Source organism: Carcharhinus amblyrhynchos, chromosome 18, assembly GCF_965287045.1.
Source record: "Carcharhinus amblyrhynchos chromosome 18, sCarAmb.v2.hapA, whole genome shotgun sequence".
NCBI lineage: Eukaryota > Metazoa > Chordata > Chondrichthyes > Carcharhiniformes > Carcharhinidae > Carcharhinus > Carcharhinus amblyrhynchos.
This window is the reverse complement of record NC_137341.1, coordinates 47,890,066-47,905,643: the sequence shown is the minus strand read 5'-3', so window position 1 is coordinate 47,905,643 and position 15,578 is coordinate 47,890,066. Positions and strand designations below refer to the sequence as shown.

Sequence of the window (15,578 nt, the reverse complement as noted above, 5' to 3'; positions counted from 1 at the left end):
ACCTCATTCATGCTCTAGTCTTGACTGTTCACCACCTGCTTCAGACCCAGTCTAGCAGTTCTATTCTTTAGGACTCAGCCAGCTCAGTGGTGCCACCAAGAAAACTTGGTCGTGGACATTGGAATCCCCCACCCAGAGTACTTTCTGCATTCTTGCCACCTCAGTGTTTCCTTCAAGTGGTATTCAACATGGAGGAGTACTGATTCATCAGCTGAGGGGGGGGTGGGGTAGACAGTATGTGGTCACCAGCAGGAGGTTTCCTTGCCTATGTTTGACCTGGTGCAATGAGGCTTCACAAGGCAAATTAAGTGAAGATGACTCTGAATAACTGTGATTCTCTGGCCTCTGATTCATGGGCGGAATTGTCCCAAAATAATTCTAAGACCAAAAGATGTAGGAACAGAATTAGGCCACTCGGCCCATCGAGTCTGCTCCACCATTCAATCATGTCTGATATTTTTCTCATCTCCATTCTCCTGTCTTTTCCCCTGATCCCCTTATTAATCAAGAACCTGTCAATCTCTATCCTAAAAGCACTCAATGACCTGGCCTCCACAGCCTTCTGTGACAAAGAATTCCACAGATTCCCCACTCTCTGGCTGAAGAAGTTCCTCCTCATCTCTGTTTTAAAGGATCATCCCTTTAGCCTGAGGTTGTGCCCTCTGGTTCTAGTTTATCCTACCAGTGGAAACATCCTCTCCACGTCCACTCTATCCAGGCTTTGCAATATCCTGTAAGTTTCAATAAGATCCGCCCCACCTCCCCACCCCCCCCAATTCCTTCTAAATTCCAGTGAGTACAGACCTAGACTCCTCAACCGTTCCTCATACATTCCTCATCTTCATGGGATCCAGAATTGATGTTGAGGGCAACTCCCTCCTGGCTGTATACCACTGTCACTTCTGCTGGGCCTGTGGGACAGGACATAGCCAGGAATATCAGTTTGTGATACAGTTCCCCCAATTTTGTCACAAGCCCCGAGATGTTAGGAAGATATTCCAGGGCTGTGTTTGCCCTTGTCATTTTTGGGTTGAGGCTGGGTGGTCTGTGCGGTTTCATTTCTCTCTATTTCCTTTGTAGTGGCTGGATGCAACTGAGTGGCTTGCTCGACCATTTCAGGGGGCATTTAAGAGTCAACCACATTGCTGTAGACCTGGAGTCACATGTAAGCCAGACCAGGTAAGGATGGCAGATTTCCTTCCCTAAAGGACATTGATGAACCAGATGGATTTTTCTGACAATGGCTCATCATTTGTCTTTTAATTCCAGATATTTGTTGAATTTTTAAATGCCACCATCTGCCGTGGTGGGATTCGAATCCGGGTCCCCAGAGCATTACCTGGGGACTCTGGATTACTGGTCCAGTGACAATACCAGTACGCCGCCACCTTCCTCCAGGGTCAAAATCCTGGAACTCCCTCCTTAACAACACTGTGGGTGGGATTTTACAGCCACGCTCACCCAAGACCAGAAATCCACCCACCACCCTGAGATCAACGGACCTTTGCATGATCTGCCCCCTGCCTGCTAAGCTTCCTGTGGCAGGTGGGATGGGAAAATTCCATTCTATGGATGCACCTACACTAACTGCAGCAGTTCAAGAAGGCAGCTCACCACCACCTTGTCAAGGATAATTAGGGTTGGACAATAAATGCTGGCCTAGCCAGTGACGCCCACATCCCAGGATTGTATTAAAAAAAAAGATTGTGTTGGACTGTACGGCGACACAATGGTTAACACTGCTGCCTCACAGCACCGGGGACCTGGGTTCGATTTCCGGTTTGGGTCACTGAGGACGTGAGTCTGCATGTTCTCCTCATGTCTGCATGGGTTTCCTCCCACAGACCAAAGATGTGAGAGTTAGGTAGATTGGCCGTGCTAAAATTGCCCCTTAGTGTCAGGGGGACTAGCTAGGGTAAATGCATGGGGTTATAGGGGTGGGAGGTGCTCGGTGGAGATGCAATGGGCCCCCTTCTGTGCAGAAGGGATTGTGTGAAATAATAAATATGGCAGACAGTACTGATTAGACAGGTAATGCTCGTTAATTTGCAAATACTCATTAATTTCTTTTAACAAGAAACTCCACTAACAGAGACAGGCAGTAGAACAGATTTATTTTATTATTTTTCTAATATAAATAAACAGACCCCTTATAATTATTCTATTCCCTGAAAGAAAGATACCATAAATGCAACTTCCAGTCAAATTACAGAACACACCGACTAAATGGGATGGATACACGCCGTATATATTATTTTCTTGAATGTTTTTTTTTTCCCGAAAGATTGTCGCCAAAGCTTATTCTTACAAAAAGGACTAAAAAAAATTTGCTTGGCACCTTAAGGAAGACAAATCCATCATCCCTTGGGAAATGAAGTTTGGACACGGGGCTTTCCAGTCAAGCTTGCTGGTCACTCGACCCGAGACTGGAAAATCCTGCCCGAGGTCAACGGACGTTTCCATTGCCCATCCGTCGCCCCGCTCCGATTCTGTGGCGGGCGGGGCGATGGAATTCCGGTATCCTTACAGGTACTGCCAGACCTGCTGAGATTTTCCAGTGTTTTCTCTTTTGGTTCCGCTGAGTGTTATTTTGTTCCACTCCATCTCCCCCCGACCACATGGAAGCAACTTTGATTCCTAAAACAGAATGAACACGTTTGCTCGATTTCCCTCCCCCTTCCATCATCTGGTTATTTGGGACTTGTGGACTCGACAGTAACGGTTAAGTTCCTGAATTGCTTCTGGGCAAAAGAAAAAAAATAAACCTGTTCTTTTGGAAATGAAAGGTGGGCTAGAATTCTCCAGCCATTCACGCTGGCAGGATTCTCCAGTCCCGCCGACAGCACAACAACCCCCCACCCTCCCCTCAGCCTGCAGGTTTCCCGCCAGCATGGGGTGATATCAATGGGAATTCCCATTGACAGCAGCGGGACTGGAGAATCCCGCCACTAGCAAACAGCGTGCCCCCTCCTACTGGTGGGAAACACGCGATGGGAGGCTGAAGAATCTCACTGCGGTGTTTGTTGTATTGGCTGGCCAAGAAAGGCAAATTGTACAAAGGTGTTGGGGGGGGGGGGGGGGGGGGGGGTTCAAATGTGAAGCATCATGTAATAAATCTCCTTTTCCTGAGTTGCTTTAACTTGCTCATTATGCATAGCGGACAAGTTTAAGGCCTCAAAATCCTGGAGATATTAATAGGCTGGAAAGCCGTACAGAGCGGGTGGGGAGTCGGACGTTAAGGTGGAATCTGTCTACGATGAAATTCTGACCTGGCTATCGAAATTCTCCTTGGTAGCACCATGGATGAATCTCCTGGACGGTCCCCGTGAGATCCAGGGATTCCTCAAGAAATTCCCCTTCCGTCTGTGAAGGGGCTTCAGTGGAACTCAGGCCCATGAAGGTCTCGCAAAAGGCCCCAACACTTTACTGGATTAAAACTAATTGATCTCCAATGGGATGAGACAAATAAGGCCAAGTGATTCCTTTGGCAGCTGAAAACTGTGGACAAGTCCTTTCTTCAGTTTCTGTTGCTCCTTTTGCCGGTGGGGGGGGAATCCACAAGGTTGGATCAGGCCATCGGAGTGCAGCTGATAACACAGGTGACTGGAAGCCCACCCCAGCTATGAAAATGGAATAATCCCCCCTTCTCAAGAGTTGGGTTGTGTGGGTAGGGATTCCACATTGCCAAACGCACACGCAGGATTTGAAGTTTTGGGGGTGGGGGGGAAACAACTTAGATTACACACAAGGTTCAATTTTGACATGGGCCAATTTACATTGGCTTCTCTTTACACGTTAACTGCTTTTTAAACACATCTACAGTGAAAAACCAGAAAGATATGTCCTTTAAGATATAAAAGCATCTAAAAAATAGACAGTTCTGAAATAGTATAATAGCAGTTTACAATAACATTAATTCCCCAATCCCTTCCCCTTGCCCCCACCCCCAACCCCAATAAGTTCCATTTGTTTTATCTGATAGTTCTAATCTTCTGCGTTGGAGTGGGTCCATTGGTTGATAAGCTTTGCATGAAGGAAGATGAGTTAGGGAGACCTGGAGGAGACAGGTAGCAGCAACAGTCCGGTTTCCGGGTCCACGACGGATATATCCAGAGCTTCCTTGTAGTTAATGCGATGCTTGCTAATCGGATCCACCAGATCTTTGGGGTAGAAGGCCTCATCTTTGAGTTTCTGGGCCATGCTGTCATCTATGAGGCCGGATGATTTTGCTTTTGTGAGTGAATTTTTGGCAGAGGTTTTGGGGTCAATCAGACCCCCAGTTAGGTACTGGGCTTCCAGGTACCACTCTGCAGCCTCGTGGTACAGCCAGTTGCGGTCGGCAGCCTTGGCAGCGGGAAGCAGAGCCTTGGTGGCGGGATCCTCAATGCCTTTGTAGGCACTCTCAGCGTTGGATAGCTTCTGTGCCATCTTTCCATCTATCAAGCCAAGCTCTGCTGCCTTCCTCACGTCATACCGACTCCCATCCCTGACAGCAATGATGCCCCCGGTGGCGGCCTGGGCTTCTAGCAGCCTCAGGGCAGTGTCTCTGTTAATGAGATTGCGGTTCGCCGCGTTTGTGACCGACATCTTCTGGTCTGTGTCCACGTCAAATATGCCTCCAATTGGCTGCTGCTTGGCTTTAGCCGGGGGGAAGGAGGGGTCTTGGCTGGAGCTGGTGGAAAGGTTTGGCTGGTGGTGAAGTGCGTCCTTGGCGTTGCTGAATATGGCTGAATTGGGTGAGCGCGGCTCCTCGGATTTTCCCGATACCAGCGCTGCAAATTCCTGAATGGGAATTTCCTTATTCATGTACTGGTTGTACTGTCTCTCGGTAATCCTGCCCTTCTTTAAAGCCTCATCAACGGGATACTTCTCTCCAGAGGTGCGGTCGTGGAGAATGGAGGATGTTCCTGAGGGACCTTTCACCGTTATCTCTTCCCAGTCACACTCCTGACTTTGGAGATTGATAAACATCTCCCTGTCAATGAGGCCAAGCTTGTAGGCTTCCTTGGGAGTCATCTCCTTGCCCGTATCTGGGTCGATGACCACAATGTGGCGCCTTAGACTGTTCTCCCTCTGTTCCCTCTTTGCTTTCATCGCGGCCAGTTCCTTTTCCAACTTGGCAATCTCGTTGTCCTTGGAAGTTGTGGCCTCTTTCAGGTTGTCCAGCTCCTTCTGTAGCGAGGATAACCGAGACTCCATCAGGCTCGTGTTGCTGGCTGGGGAGGCTGACTTCTCCGATTTGACCTCCTGGGTTTGCTTAATGGTTTCCTGGATGTCGGAACGCAGGAAGTTGCATTCGTGGAGCAACTGTTGGTTTTCCCGCTGCAGTTTGGCATTGTCCTCTTTCAGGCGATCCAGGTCTTTCTGTCCCTTGGTGTCCTTGAATTCCGTGTCCGACAGCCTCGATGTCAGGTGGTCCAACTCATCCTGCAAGTTGCGCTTGAGTTTGCTCTCTTCCTCTAGGTTCTTGTGGAGACGTTCAACCTCCAATTCTGTCTCAGGATCTCTCTCCACTTGGACTTTCTCCGTCACAATGTTTTTCTCTTTGACCTTCCGGCTTTCAAGCTCTATCTGTTTCAGTTTGAGGGCCTGGAGTTCTTTCTCGAGGACGTTTCGGCTTAACGTTTCATCTTCCACGTGTAATTTGAGCAGCGAGACTTCCTTCTCTTGCCCGGGATCTTGCTGCAAGACCACCTTCTGTTTTACCGTCACCTTATCCCGCGCCTCCTTCTCTTTCTCCTCCAGGTTGGTGAGCTTTGTCCTCAATCTCTTGACCTCCTGCTCTGCGTTACGTCGAGACTGCCTCTCTGCCTCAAGCTCCAGCAGCTGTTCCTCCAAGTCGGACTTTCGCAGCTGCAGGGTGTGGATCTGGGCTTTGAGGTTTTCCTTCTGCCTCCTCTCCTGCTCAATCTCGTTGGCCAGCGTCCCGCACTCTGCCTTCAGGGTCGGATCCTGTTCGACCTTCACCACCTCCTGGTGCACCACCTTCTCTTTTACCTGCGCCAGCTCCTTCTTCTTCAGTTGGATGTTGTCCTCGTGGAGGCTCTTTTCCCTCTCCTGCTCCAGCTGCTTCTTCTGTTCCTCTATCAGTTTGCCCTTGAGAAAGGCCACTTCCTTCTCGGTGTTTGGATTCTTGCGGTACTGAATGACCTCGTTCACTACTTCCTTGGTTTGGACGGGAGGCTTGCTGTTCTTCAGCATCTCAATCTCCTTTTGGAGTTGGCTGATTTCTACGTCAGCCCTTTCCACTTGCCTGGACTTGTCCACCATCTCGTCCCTCAGCCTCTCCAGCTCTTGCTCGGTTTCAGGGTCTGGCTTGTACTTGATGATTTCTTTGATGTTGTCTTTGATCTCTACATCTGGACCTTTGTCCTTCAGGTGGGCGATTTCGTCCTGGACACTCTTGAGCTGCTGTTCCGCGTCCTTGTATTTCCTCTGCTGCTCGATCAGGTCATTCCTCAGGCCGGCCACCTGGCTTTCGGAGTTGGGATCGGGTCGCACGATCTCCCGCACCTTCTCTTGGATAACCGGTTTGGCCTTTTCCTCCTCCAGAACCTTGATCCTTTTCACCAGCTCGCTGATCTCTCGGTCATGGGCCCGCTTTTTGGCCAGCTCATCCTCGTGCTGGCGGCGAAGATTGTTCACCTCTTTCTCCAGGTTGGCATCCTTCTCCATCTTCACCACTTCCCTCACTGTCACCTTCTCTTCCTCCTTGGCCTTTTCCCTCTCCAGCCGGGCCAGCTTGTCCTGGAGCACCTTCAGTTCCTCCTCCTTCTGCTGCCTCAGCAGGCTCTCGTGTTGCTTGCTGTCCTGCAGTTGTTTGAACTCGGCCTCCAGCTGCGGGTCATTTTTCACCTTGAACACCTCTTTCTCGGTGATTTTCTCGTGCTCCTTGCTTTTCTCCTCGGTCAGAACGTGGAGGCGTCTCTGGAGCAGCAAAATGTCACTCAGCTTTGTCGCCTTTTGCCTCTTGATTTCTTCTAGTTCCTCCTTGAGCCTCAGTATCTCATTCTCCTGATCTTTGTCCTGCTCAATCCGGAGAACCTCCTTCACCACGTACTGCTTGGCTGGGTCTTTCTTTCCTTGCTCCAGCGCGCGTAGCTTGCGTTCCAAGATCTCCAGCTCATTCTCCAAGGATTTATTCTGCAGCTGTTCAGCCGCCAAGGCTTCCTGGACCTTGTTCATCTCCTCATCCAGCTGTGGGTCAGCAATCTTTTTGACCACCTCTTTCTTGACCAGCGACCCCTTGAGCTTCTGATTCTCCAGGGCTGAGATTTCTTGCTGCACTTTCTTAATTTCATTCTCCACTTCTTGCCTGTGCTGTATCTCATCTTTCAGCAGTTTCTCCTGACTGAAGGATGCATTCGGGGCTGCAGCGTAATTCCTCGATTGGACCTGTTGCTGAATCTGTTCTGTTTCTGGTTGCTGTAACGGAAAGAAAAAGGTCAGGTTTTTTTTTTCCTGAACTTCACGGATGTTAAGAAGCAATTGTCTGAATTTAATCCATTGAACAGGCTGTCCTCGAACTTTAGACACAATCAGTTTGTGTACGGTTTTGGTCTCCTTACTCGAGAAAGGATATACTGGCACTGGAGGGGGTGCAGAGGAGATTCAATAGATTGATTCTGGAGTTGAGAGGATTGGCTTATGAGGAGAGATTGAGTAGACTGGGACTATACTCATTGGAATTCAGAAGAATGAGGGGGGATCTCAATGAGGTAGCAGTTGAGGCTACCTCATTGAACGCTTTTAAGGCAAGGATAGATAAATTTTTGAACAGTAAAGGAATTAAGGGTAATAGTGAGCGGGCGGGTAAGTGGAGCTGAGTCCATGAAAAGGTCAGCCATTGAATGGCGGAGCAGGCTTGAGGGGTCAGATGGCCTACTCCTGCTTCATATGTTCTTCATTCGTGAGTCATGGGCATCATGGCTGGGCCAGCATTTATTGCCCATCCTTAGTTCCCCTTGGAGGGTGACTGAAAGTCAGCATTGCTGTGGTTCTGGAATCACATGTAGGCCACATCAAGTTAGAACGGCAGATTTCCTTCCCTGAATGACATTGGTGAACCAGATGGTTCTTTTCCTGACAATTGACAATGGTTTCGTGGTCATCAGTAGACTCTTAATTCCAGACATTTTTTTAATCAAATGCAAATTTCACCATCTGCCGTGGCGGGATTCGAACCCTGGTCCCCAGAACATTAGCCGAGTTTCTGGATTAATAGTCTAGCGATAATACCACTGGGCCATCACCTCCCCTGAAAAGTGCGTCATAACTCAGACATCATAAGTTGGAACCAATTTTTCCATGGGAACAATGTTAGAAATGGGGGATTAGTTCCTGGACCTTATTTGCCTTGAAAAGTAATATTCCTTTTCCATTGACCTGTGGCTGTGACAACATGAACAGCAAATAGTTTTGAAGACAAATCCAGGTTTACAAAGAACAAAGAAAATTATAGCGCAGGAACAGGCCCTTCGCCCATCCAAGCCTGCACTGTCTATGCTGCCCAATTGAACTAAAACTCCCTACCCTTCCGGAGACCATATCCCTCTATTCCCATCCTATTCACGTATTTGTCAAGACGCCCCTTTAAAAGTCACTACCATATCTGCTTCCATTACCACCTCTGGCAACGAGTTCCAGAAACCCACTCAGTGAACTCAGATTCCTTATAAAACAGGCACTGACACCCCTTTCCATGGAGTCAGTTAGTTTTAAACTGGAACTTTTGTCACATTGAAGTTTGTGAGTACCTCTACATCTGAGAAGCAATTTGCCCTTGCTGAGATTGTGAAAGGTGGAACATAAAAGGGACATAATAATCGGTAAAGGCCAACTGAGGCAATGGGCAAGTGGTATCATCCTGAGACTATTAATCCAGAAACTCAGCCAATGTCTTGGCGACCCAGGTTCGAATCCTGCCACAGCAGAATTTGAAAAAAAAACTGGAATTAAGAATTTACTGATGACCATGAAACCATTGTCGGAAAAACCCATCTGGTTCACTAATGTCCTTTAGGGAAGGAAATCTGCCGTCCTTACCTGGCCTGGTCCTACATGTGACTCCAGAATTCACAGCAACGTGGTTGACTTTCAACTGCCCTCAGGAATGGGCAATAAATGCTGGCCAGCCAGAAATGCCCATATCCCACAAACGGATTAAAAAAAAGTGCTCACTGGTGAGGTATCGTAAAGTTGTAAACAGGGGGGTGGAATTTTCCCATCTCGCCTGCCATGGGAATCACGGAACACGGACCATGCAAAGATCTGTCGACTTTGGGTGGGATCCTCCGGCCTTGGGGCGTGAGGGGGGCTGGAAAGGCCCACACAGACTCCGGAATATTACCGGCACGCCCTCCCCGATTCCAGGGGGCAGGCAAGGCTCGGAGTTGAGCATTCTCTGTTGGCCTCGGGCAGGATCGTATGAGTGTTGGACGGTAAAATTCCACCCAGGGTGTCAACTCATAAATGTCGCAAAGTGCCGTGCATCGTAACTCGATCGTGGTGAAGCTGAGGACTGTCTGTATGTCGGACTAATTCCAGTGTTGCCTTTCATTGAATACTAAACACTGGTGTCTTTTTGATGGGTGATGATTCTTGAGGACATTTTTGACAAACGCTCAATTAATCTTCAACCTAATACCAATTTCAGTGCTCGGTGTGGGAAGCCGTTTGCATCACCCATTTTCATTCATCTTTTCCATGCAGTATAAGACCCATTACCTGTTTCAGCAAGCCTTGTGCGAACTCTAGATTCCGCAAACGCTGATCGTTGATGGCTTTCACTGCTGTATATTTGGTGGCCAAGGCAGTTTCCTGTGGATTTACAACACAATATGTTCTTAATAGTGGAGGAGGTAAAATAACAAAGAAAATTACAGCACAGGAACAGGCCCTTCGGCCCTCCAAGCCTGCACCAACCATGCTACCCGTCTGATCCAAAACCCCCTACCCTTCCGGGGACCATATCCCTCTATCCCCATCCTATTCATGTATTTGTCAGGACACCCTCAAAAGTCACTACCATACCTGCACCACTACCGGCAGCGAGTTCTAGGCACCCACCACCCAAAAGATTCAAATACTTAGCCATCAGGAGCAACCCTGCTGATATAATCCAGGCTGCACTCCTGAAGAAGACTTGAGGTGGCGATACCAGCGTTGGACGGGGGTGGGCACAGTAAGAAGTCTCACAACACCAGGTTAAGGTGCAACAGGTTTATTTGGAATCACGAGCTTTTGGAGCACTGCTCCTTCATCAGGTGGTGCACTAAACACAGCATATTGCCTAGGTAGTAACCAATACGAAATAGTTTGAGTTGCTGCGCCTGAGAATTGAACATCCTTCCCATTTCTATATCTAATTGTTCAGACAAACGAATTCAAGTCATGAACTGTTCAGCAGGATGGCAACACAAAGCGTACTTTTGTTTCGCAGTCAATATCCTCAAATAATTACCTCATCTTTAATCTTGTCAGCTGGTGACGTGAACTTTGGCTTTTTGGAGGATGCTTGTGCGTTGTCCGGGGCGACCAGTGACTTAAACATCTCAGCCTCAAGTTCGTAATCCTGCGATCGGAGACGGAGACAGAAATTTTAAAAAGCGGGGAGGAGAGAAGATCTGTGAATGATGTTCCTTCCTGCATCATCGCAAGGAGTTGAATAACCCACCCAGAAAATTTTAAAGCCGGGATGTTAAGGGAGGAGTTTTCCCATCCCATGAGAATCGGGGTGTGGATATACAAAGGTCCGTAGACCTTGCGTAGGGATTACTGGTCTTGGGGCGAGCGCGGGTGCAAAATCCCATCCTAAGTGTCCATGGTCTAGAAATCCAGAATGCCAGGTGGTTAGATCACTCCTTATGGGAGCGCGGTGCAACTGGGACCTCCAGTTCCCAAAGCCCTCGATCAAGATCGCAAGAAACTACAAAGCATCATGAATGAAGCTCAGTTCATCGCGCAAACCAGCCTCCCATCCATTGACTGTCCATACTTCCTGCTGCTTCAGAAAAGCAGCCAGCGTAATTAAGACTCCATGCACCCCAGACATTCTCTCTTCCACCCTCTTCTGTTGGGAAAAGTAGACAAAAGTCTGAGGACACATTCTAACCGACTCAAAAACAGCTTCTTCCCTGCTGCCATCAGACACTTGAATGGACCTATCTTATATTGAGTTGATCTTCCTCTGCACCCTAGCTATGACTGTAACACTACATTTTGCACTGTCTCCTTTCCTTCTTCCCGTGTACTCTATGATGGTGGCACGTGGGTTAGCAACCTGTGTTCAAGTCCAGCCTTGGGTCACTGTCTGTGTGGAGTTTGCACATTCTCCCCGTGTCAGCACGCATTTTGTCCGGGTGCTCCGGTTTCCTCCCACACACCAAAGACATGCGGGTTAGGTTGATTGGCCATGCTAAATTGCCCTTTATTGTCAGAGGGATAAACACATGCTGTTACGGGGATTCAGTGGGTTTGTTGTCCATACTGGGCTGAATGGCCTCCTTCTGTACGGCAGGGAGTCTGAGATGAATGATATGCTTTGTCTGTATAGCGCGCAAGAAACAATACTTTTCACTGTATTCCCAACACATGGGACAATAATAAATCAAATCAAATCACCACTCTGACACTTTGAAACAATTTGTGACCCAAAGTAAGAAGGTGCGTGGACAAATTTCTAGACTGATGGATTCATCCCCCACTCCCGCTCCTATGTTGTATGTTCTGGTAACATCAGATACAAAATCTGGATATAGCCCACGACGGCCTTGACCATATTGTGACACTTGTCTAGCTTCCAACTTGGGGAAAGGTGATGCTCAGTGTGCATCATCTACAGAGGGTAAAACAATAGCTATCATTCCAATACAGCAGAGCCAACATACAACAGCAGCCGTCAAACATCACTGCTTGTTATTTTCTTACCTTAGCTGCCTGCTGATATTTCTGGGCGTTACTGGATACTTTCACAAGTTCGGGTTCCTTGTTGGTAATATCCGTTACGACACGCTGTTCCAAAGGGGGGAATAACACGAAGGTTAACACCATGAACAATGCGACTCACTGGACATCAACTAGAAATGATTACATTTGTTCATGAAAGGACTTAATCAGCTGGGCAATAGGATTTGTTTTTACAAAATAAACTCTGTACACATAAGAGGAAATCTCCTCAAATCAGAGCCTCCCGTCTTCCGAACCCTCCTACCCCTGGTATGTTAAACCCTTCCCGACTAAATTTTCAAAATAGATTTTTCCAAAACATATGTTGTGAAATCATTATGAATCCAATTCTATAGCTTTCCGGCCTTTAAGGGGATTACGCAATTTCTTCAAATCATTGCATAGAGGCAGTACGATGACACAGTGGTTAGCCCTGCAGCCTCACAGTGCCAGGGACCCAGGTTTGATTCCCGGCTTGGGTCACTGTCTGTGTGGAGGCCAATTCCCTGTTAGGTTGATTGGCCAATGCTGAATTGCGTCTTAGTGTCCCAAGATGTCTAGGTTAGATGGATTAGCCATGGTAAATGGAGTTTAGAAGTGTGAGAGGGGATCTCAGAAACTTATAAAATTCTAACAGGATAGAAACTTGCAAGATTATGAGAGGCATGGACAGACTGGATAGTCAGAAGCTTTTTCCCAGGATGGAAGAGTCAATTACTAGGGGGCACAGGTTTAAGGTGCGAGGGGCAAGGTTTAAAGGAGATGTATGGGGCAAGTTTTTTTTTACACAGAAGGTAGTGGGTGCCTGGAACTCGCTGCCGGGTGAGGTAGTGGACGCAGATATGATCGTGACTTTTAAGGGGCATGTGGACAAATACATGAATGTGATGGGAATAGAGGGATATGGTCCCTGGAAGGGTCGGGGATTTTAGTTCAGATGGGCAGCATGGTCGGTGCAGACTTGGAAGGCTGAAGGGCCTGTTCCTGTGCTGTAATTTTTTATGTTCTTTGTTCTTAGGATTAGACAGGGTAGATTCAGAAAGAATGTTCCCAATGGTGGGGAAGTCCAGAGCTAGGGGTCACAGTTTGAGGATAAGGGGTAAACCTTTTCGAAGTGAGGTGAGGAGGAATTTCTTTACCCAGAGAGTGGTGAATGTGTGGAATTCACCACCACAGAAAGTAGTTGAGGTTGTGTGATTTCAAGAAGAAATTAGATATCGCTCTTGGGGGCTAAAGGGATCAAGGGATAAGTGGGGGAAGAGGGGGCGATCAGGATATTGAACTTAATAATCAGCCGTGATTAAAATGAATGCGGAGCAGGCTCGAAGGGTGGAATGGCCCTTCTAGTTTCTACGTTACTATGTAAATGTGTGGGGTTACAGGGATAGGGTGGGGGAGAGGGATTGGGTAAGATGCTCTGTCAGAGAGTTGATGCAGACTCAGTGGGCCGAATGGCCTCTTTTGCACTGTAGGGATTCTATGAATGGCTCTCGCCTACACTGACTTGGCACTGGAGCAGGAGTCAATGTTAAGGCACTGTGTCAAAGCTCTCACAGGGATCTAAAACATGCATTTGACGATGAGTGAGACAGCTTCAGATGTGGACGTTGCCATCCAGGCAGTGGACAGGGAGCAGGACTTTGGGAAGCATGAGGTGTCAGCTGAGGGCTCAGGAGAAACAATCCCTAATACAAAGGGGTTGGAGGGAAGCCCGACAGAGGCCAGGCTGAAAGGAAGCCATTACTTTCTTCGTATTAATTTGTGGGACATGGGTGTCGCTGGCTGGGCCAGCATTTATTGTCCATCCCTAGTCGCCCTTGGAGGGGCAGTTGAGAGTGAACCATATTACTGTGGCTCTGGAGTCTCATGTAGGCCAGACCAGGTAAGGATGGCAGATTTCCTTCCCTAAAGGACATTAGTGAACGAGGTGGGTTTTTCCGACAATGGTTTCATGGTCATCAGTAGATTCTTAATTCCAGATATTTTTTATTGAATTCAAATTCCACCATCTGCCGTGGCGGGATTCGAACCCGGGTCCCCAGGACGTTCGCTGAGTTTCTGGATTAATAGTCGAGTGGTAACACTCTAGACCACCTCCTTACTCTCTTTTCTGGCTTCACCAAGCGACTCCATGACTGAGCCAACAGGCACAAGGTAAAATTGTATCAGAGTGGTAACTGCACCTTGGGAATGATGGTTACACACTAATGAAGTCTCTGCGAGAGGTTCCTTTCCCGAATCCAAAACTATATGATTAAAAAAGCAATGGGCAGCTTGGGATTGTGTCAGGAATGCAGGAAGTAGCTTCCAGTTTAACCTGCCTTCCCCCTTGCTGTCGAGCAGCCAGAGCTATGTTCGAACCTTAATCCTCCACATCAATAGGAACAAAGTAGAAAGGGTCAAGAGCTTCAAGTTTTTAGGTGTCCAGATCACCAACAACCTGTCCTGGTCCCCCCATGCTGACACTGTAGTTAAGGAAACCCATCACTTTCTCAGCAGATTAAGGAAATTTGGCTGTACGCGATGACTCTCGCCAACTGTTACAGATGCACCATAGAAAGCATTCTTTCTGGTTGTATCACAGCTTGGTATGGACTCCTGCCCTGCCCAAGACTGCAAGGAGCTAAAAAAGACTGTGAATATAGCTCAATCCATCACGCAGACAAGCCTCCCATCCATTGACTCTGTCTACATTTCCCACTGCCCCGACAAAGTAGCCAGCATAATTAATCACGCATCTCGGACATTCTCTCTTCCACCTTCTTCCATCGGGAAAAAGATACAAAAGTCTGAGGTCACGTACCAACCAACTCAAGAACAGCTTCTTCACTGCTGTCGTTAGACTTTTGAATGGACTTACCTCGCACTAAGTTGATCTTTCTCTACACCCTAGCTATGACTGTAACACTACATTCTGCACTCTCTCCTTTCCTTCTCTATGAACAATATGCTTTGTCTGTATAGTGTGCAAGAAACAATACTTTTCACTGGACGTTTATACATGTCACAATAATAAATCAAACCAAAATCGAATTGTGATACCACCCTTCAGGCCCAGTCTGTCTATTGATAAAGAAACCAATGGGTGTTGTCCCCAGTGCCATCAAGACCATCTGCCTTTGTGTTTCTCTTCCACTGGTACAGAGACTGATGTGAATGAAGATTGTGAAATACATTCACTCTCCAGTATTGATATCATTGAATATTAACCGGGTGTACTGTGCCATTACACGTTAATTTTAAGCGCCGTACCATCTGATTCTTCAGTTTGTTGTCAATCGATTTGGCGCTATCTGTCTCGCGTGGTTCATAGTTGGGTACGTTAGACAGCCAGCTGTCCAAAGCGTCACTGCCGCTCCGGAAATCTGCGTAGGAGTCCTTCGCCTTTTGTAGGTTTTCAGACCTGTTTAATCAGAAGAAGGTGATGAAGGAGCCGCAATGCATTCCCTTCCTCTCAATTCACTCATTCAAAACCTAATGAGGAAACAGCTCTCAAAATAAAGCTTTCAAACTGGATCTATCACCCCCTCTACACGACCAGATCATAGGAAATTGGTGCAGGAACAGGCCATTCAGCCCCTCAAACCTACCCCACCATTCAATAAGATCATAGCCGACCTGATCATGGTCTC

At 47.7% G+C, this 15,578-nt stretch overlaps 1 protein-coding gene across 2 annotated transcripts in view; it reads right to left on the bottom strand.

The window, feature by feature from the left end:
* Positions 1-3,937: 3,937 nt before the first annotated feature.
* ppl (periplakin) overlaps positions 3,938-15,578 on the bottom strand; it is an 85,604-nt gene continuing 73,963 nt past the window's right edge. For both annotated transcript variants that reach the window (XM_080206962.1, XM_080206963.1), the window contains exons 19-23: positions 15,199-15,349; positions 11,929-12,012; positions 10,463-10,573; positions 9,727-9,819; positions 3,938-7,425 (exon numbers count right to left, since the gene is read on the bottom strand). In XM_080206962.1, the coding sequence (XP_080063088.1) occupies positions 4,045-7,425; positions 9,727-9,819; positions 10,463-10,573; positions 11,929-12,012; positions 15,199-15,349 (3,820 nt within the window). In that variant the 3' untranslated portion in view covers positions 3,938-4,044. The remainder of the gene's footprint in view (positions 7,426-9,726; positions 9,820-10,462; positions 10,574-11,928; positions 12,013-15,198; positions 15,350-15,578) is intronic.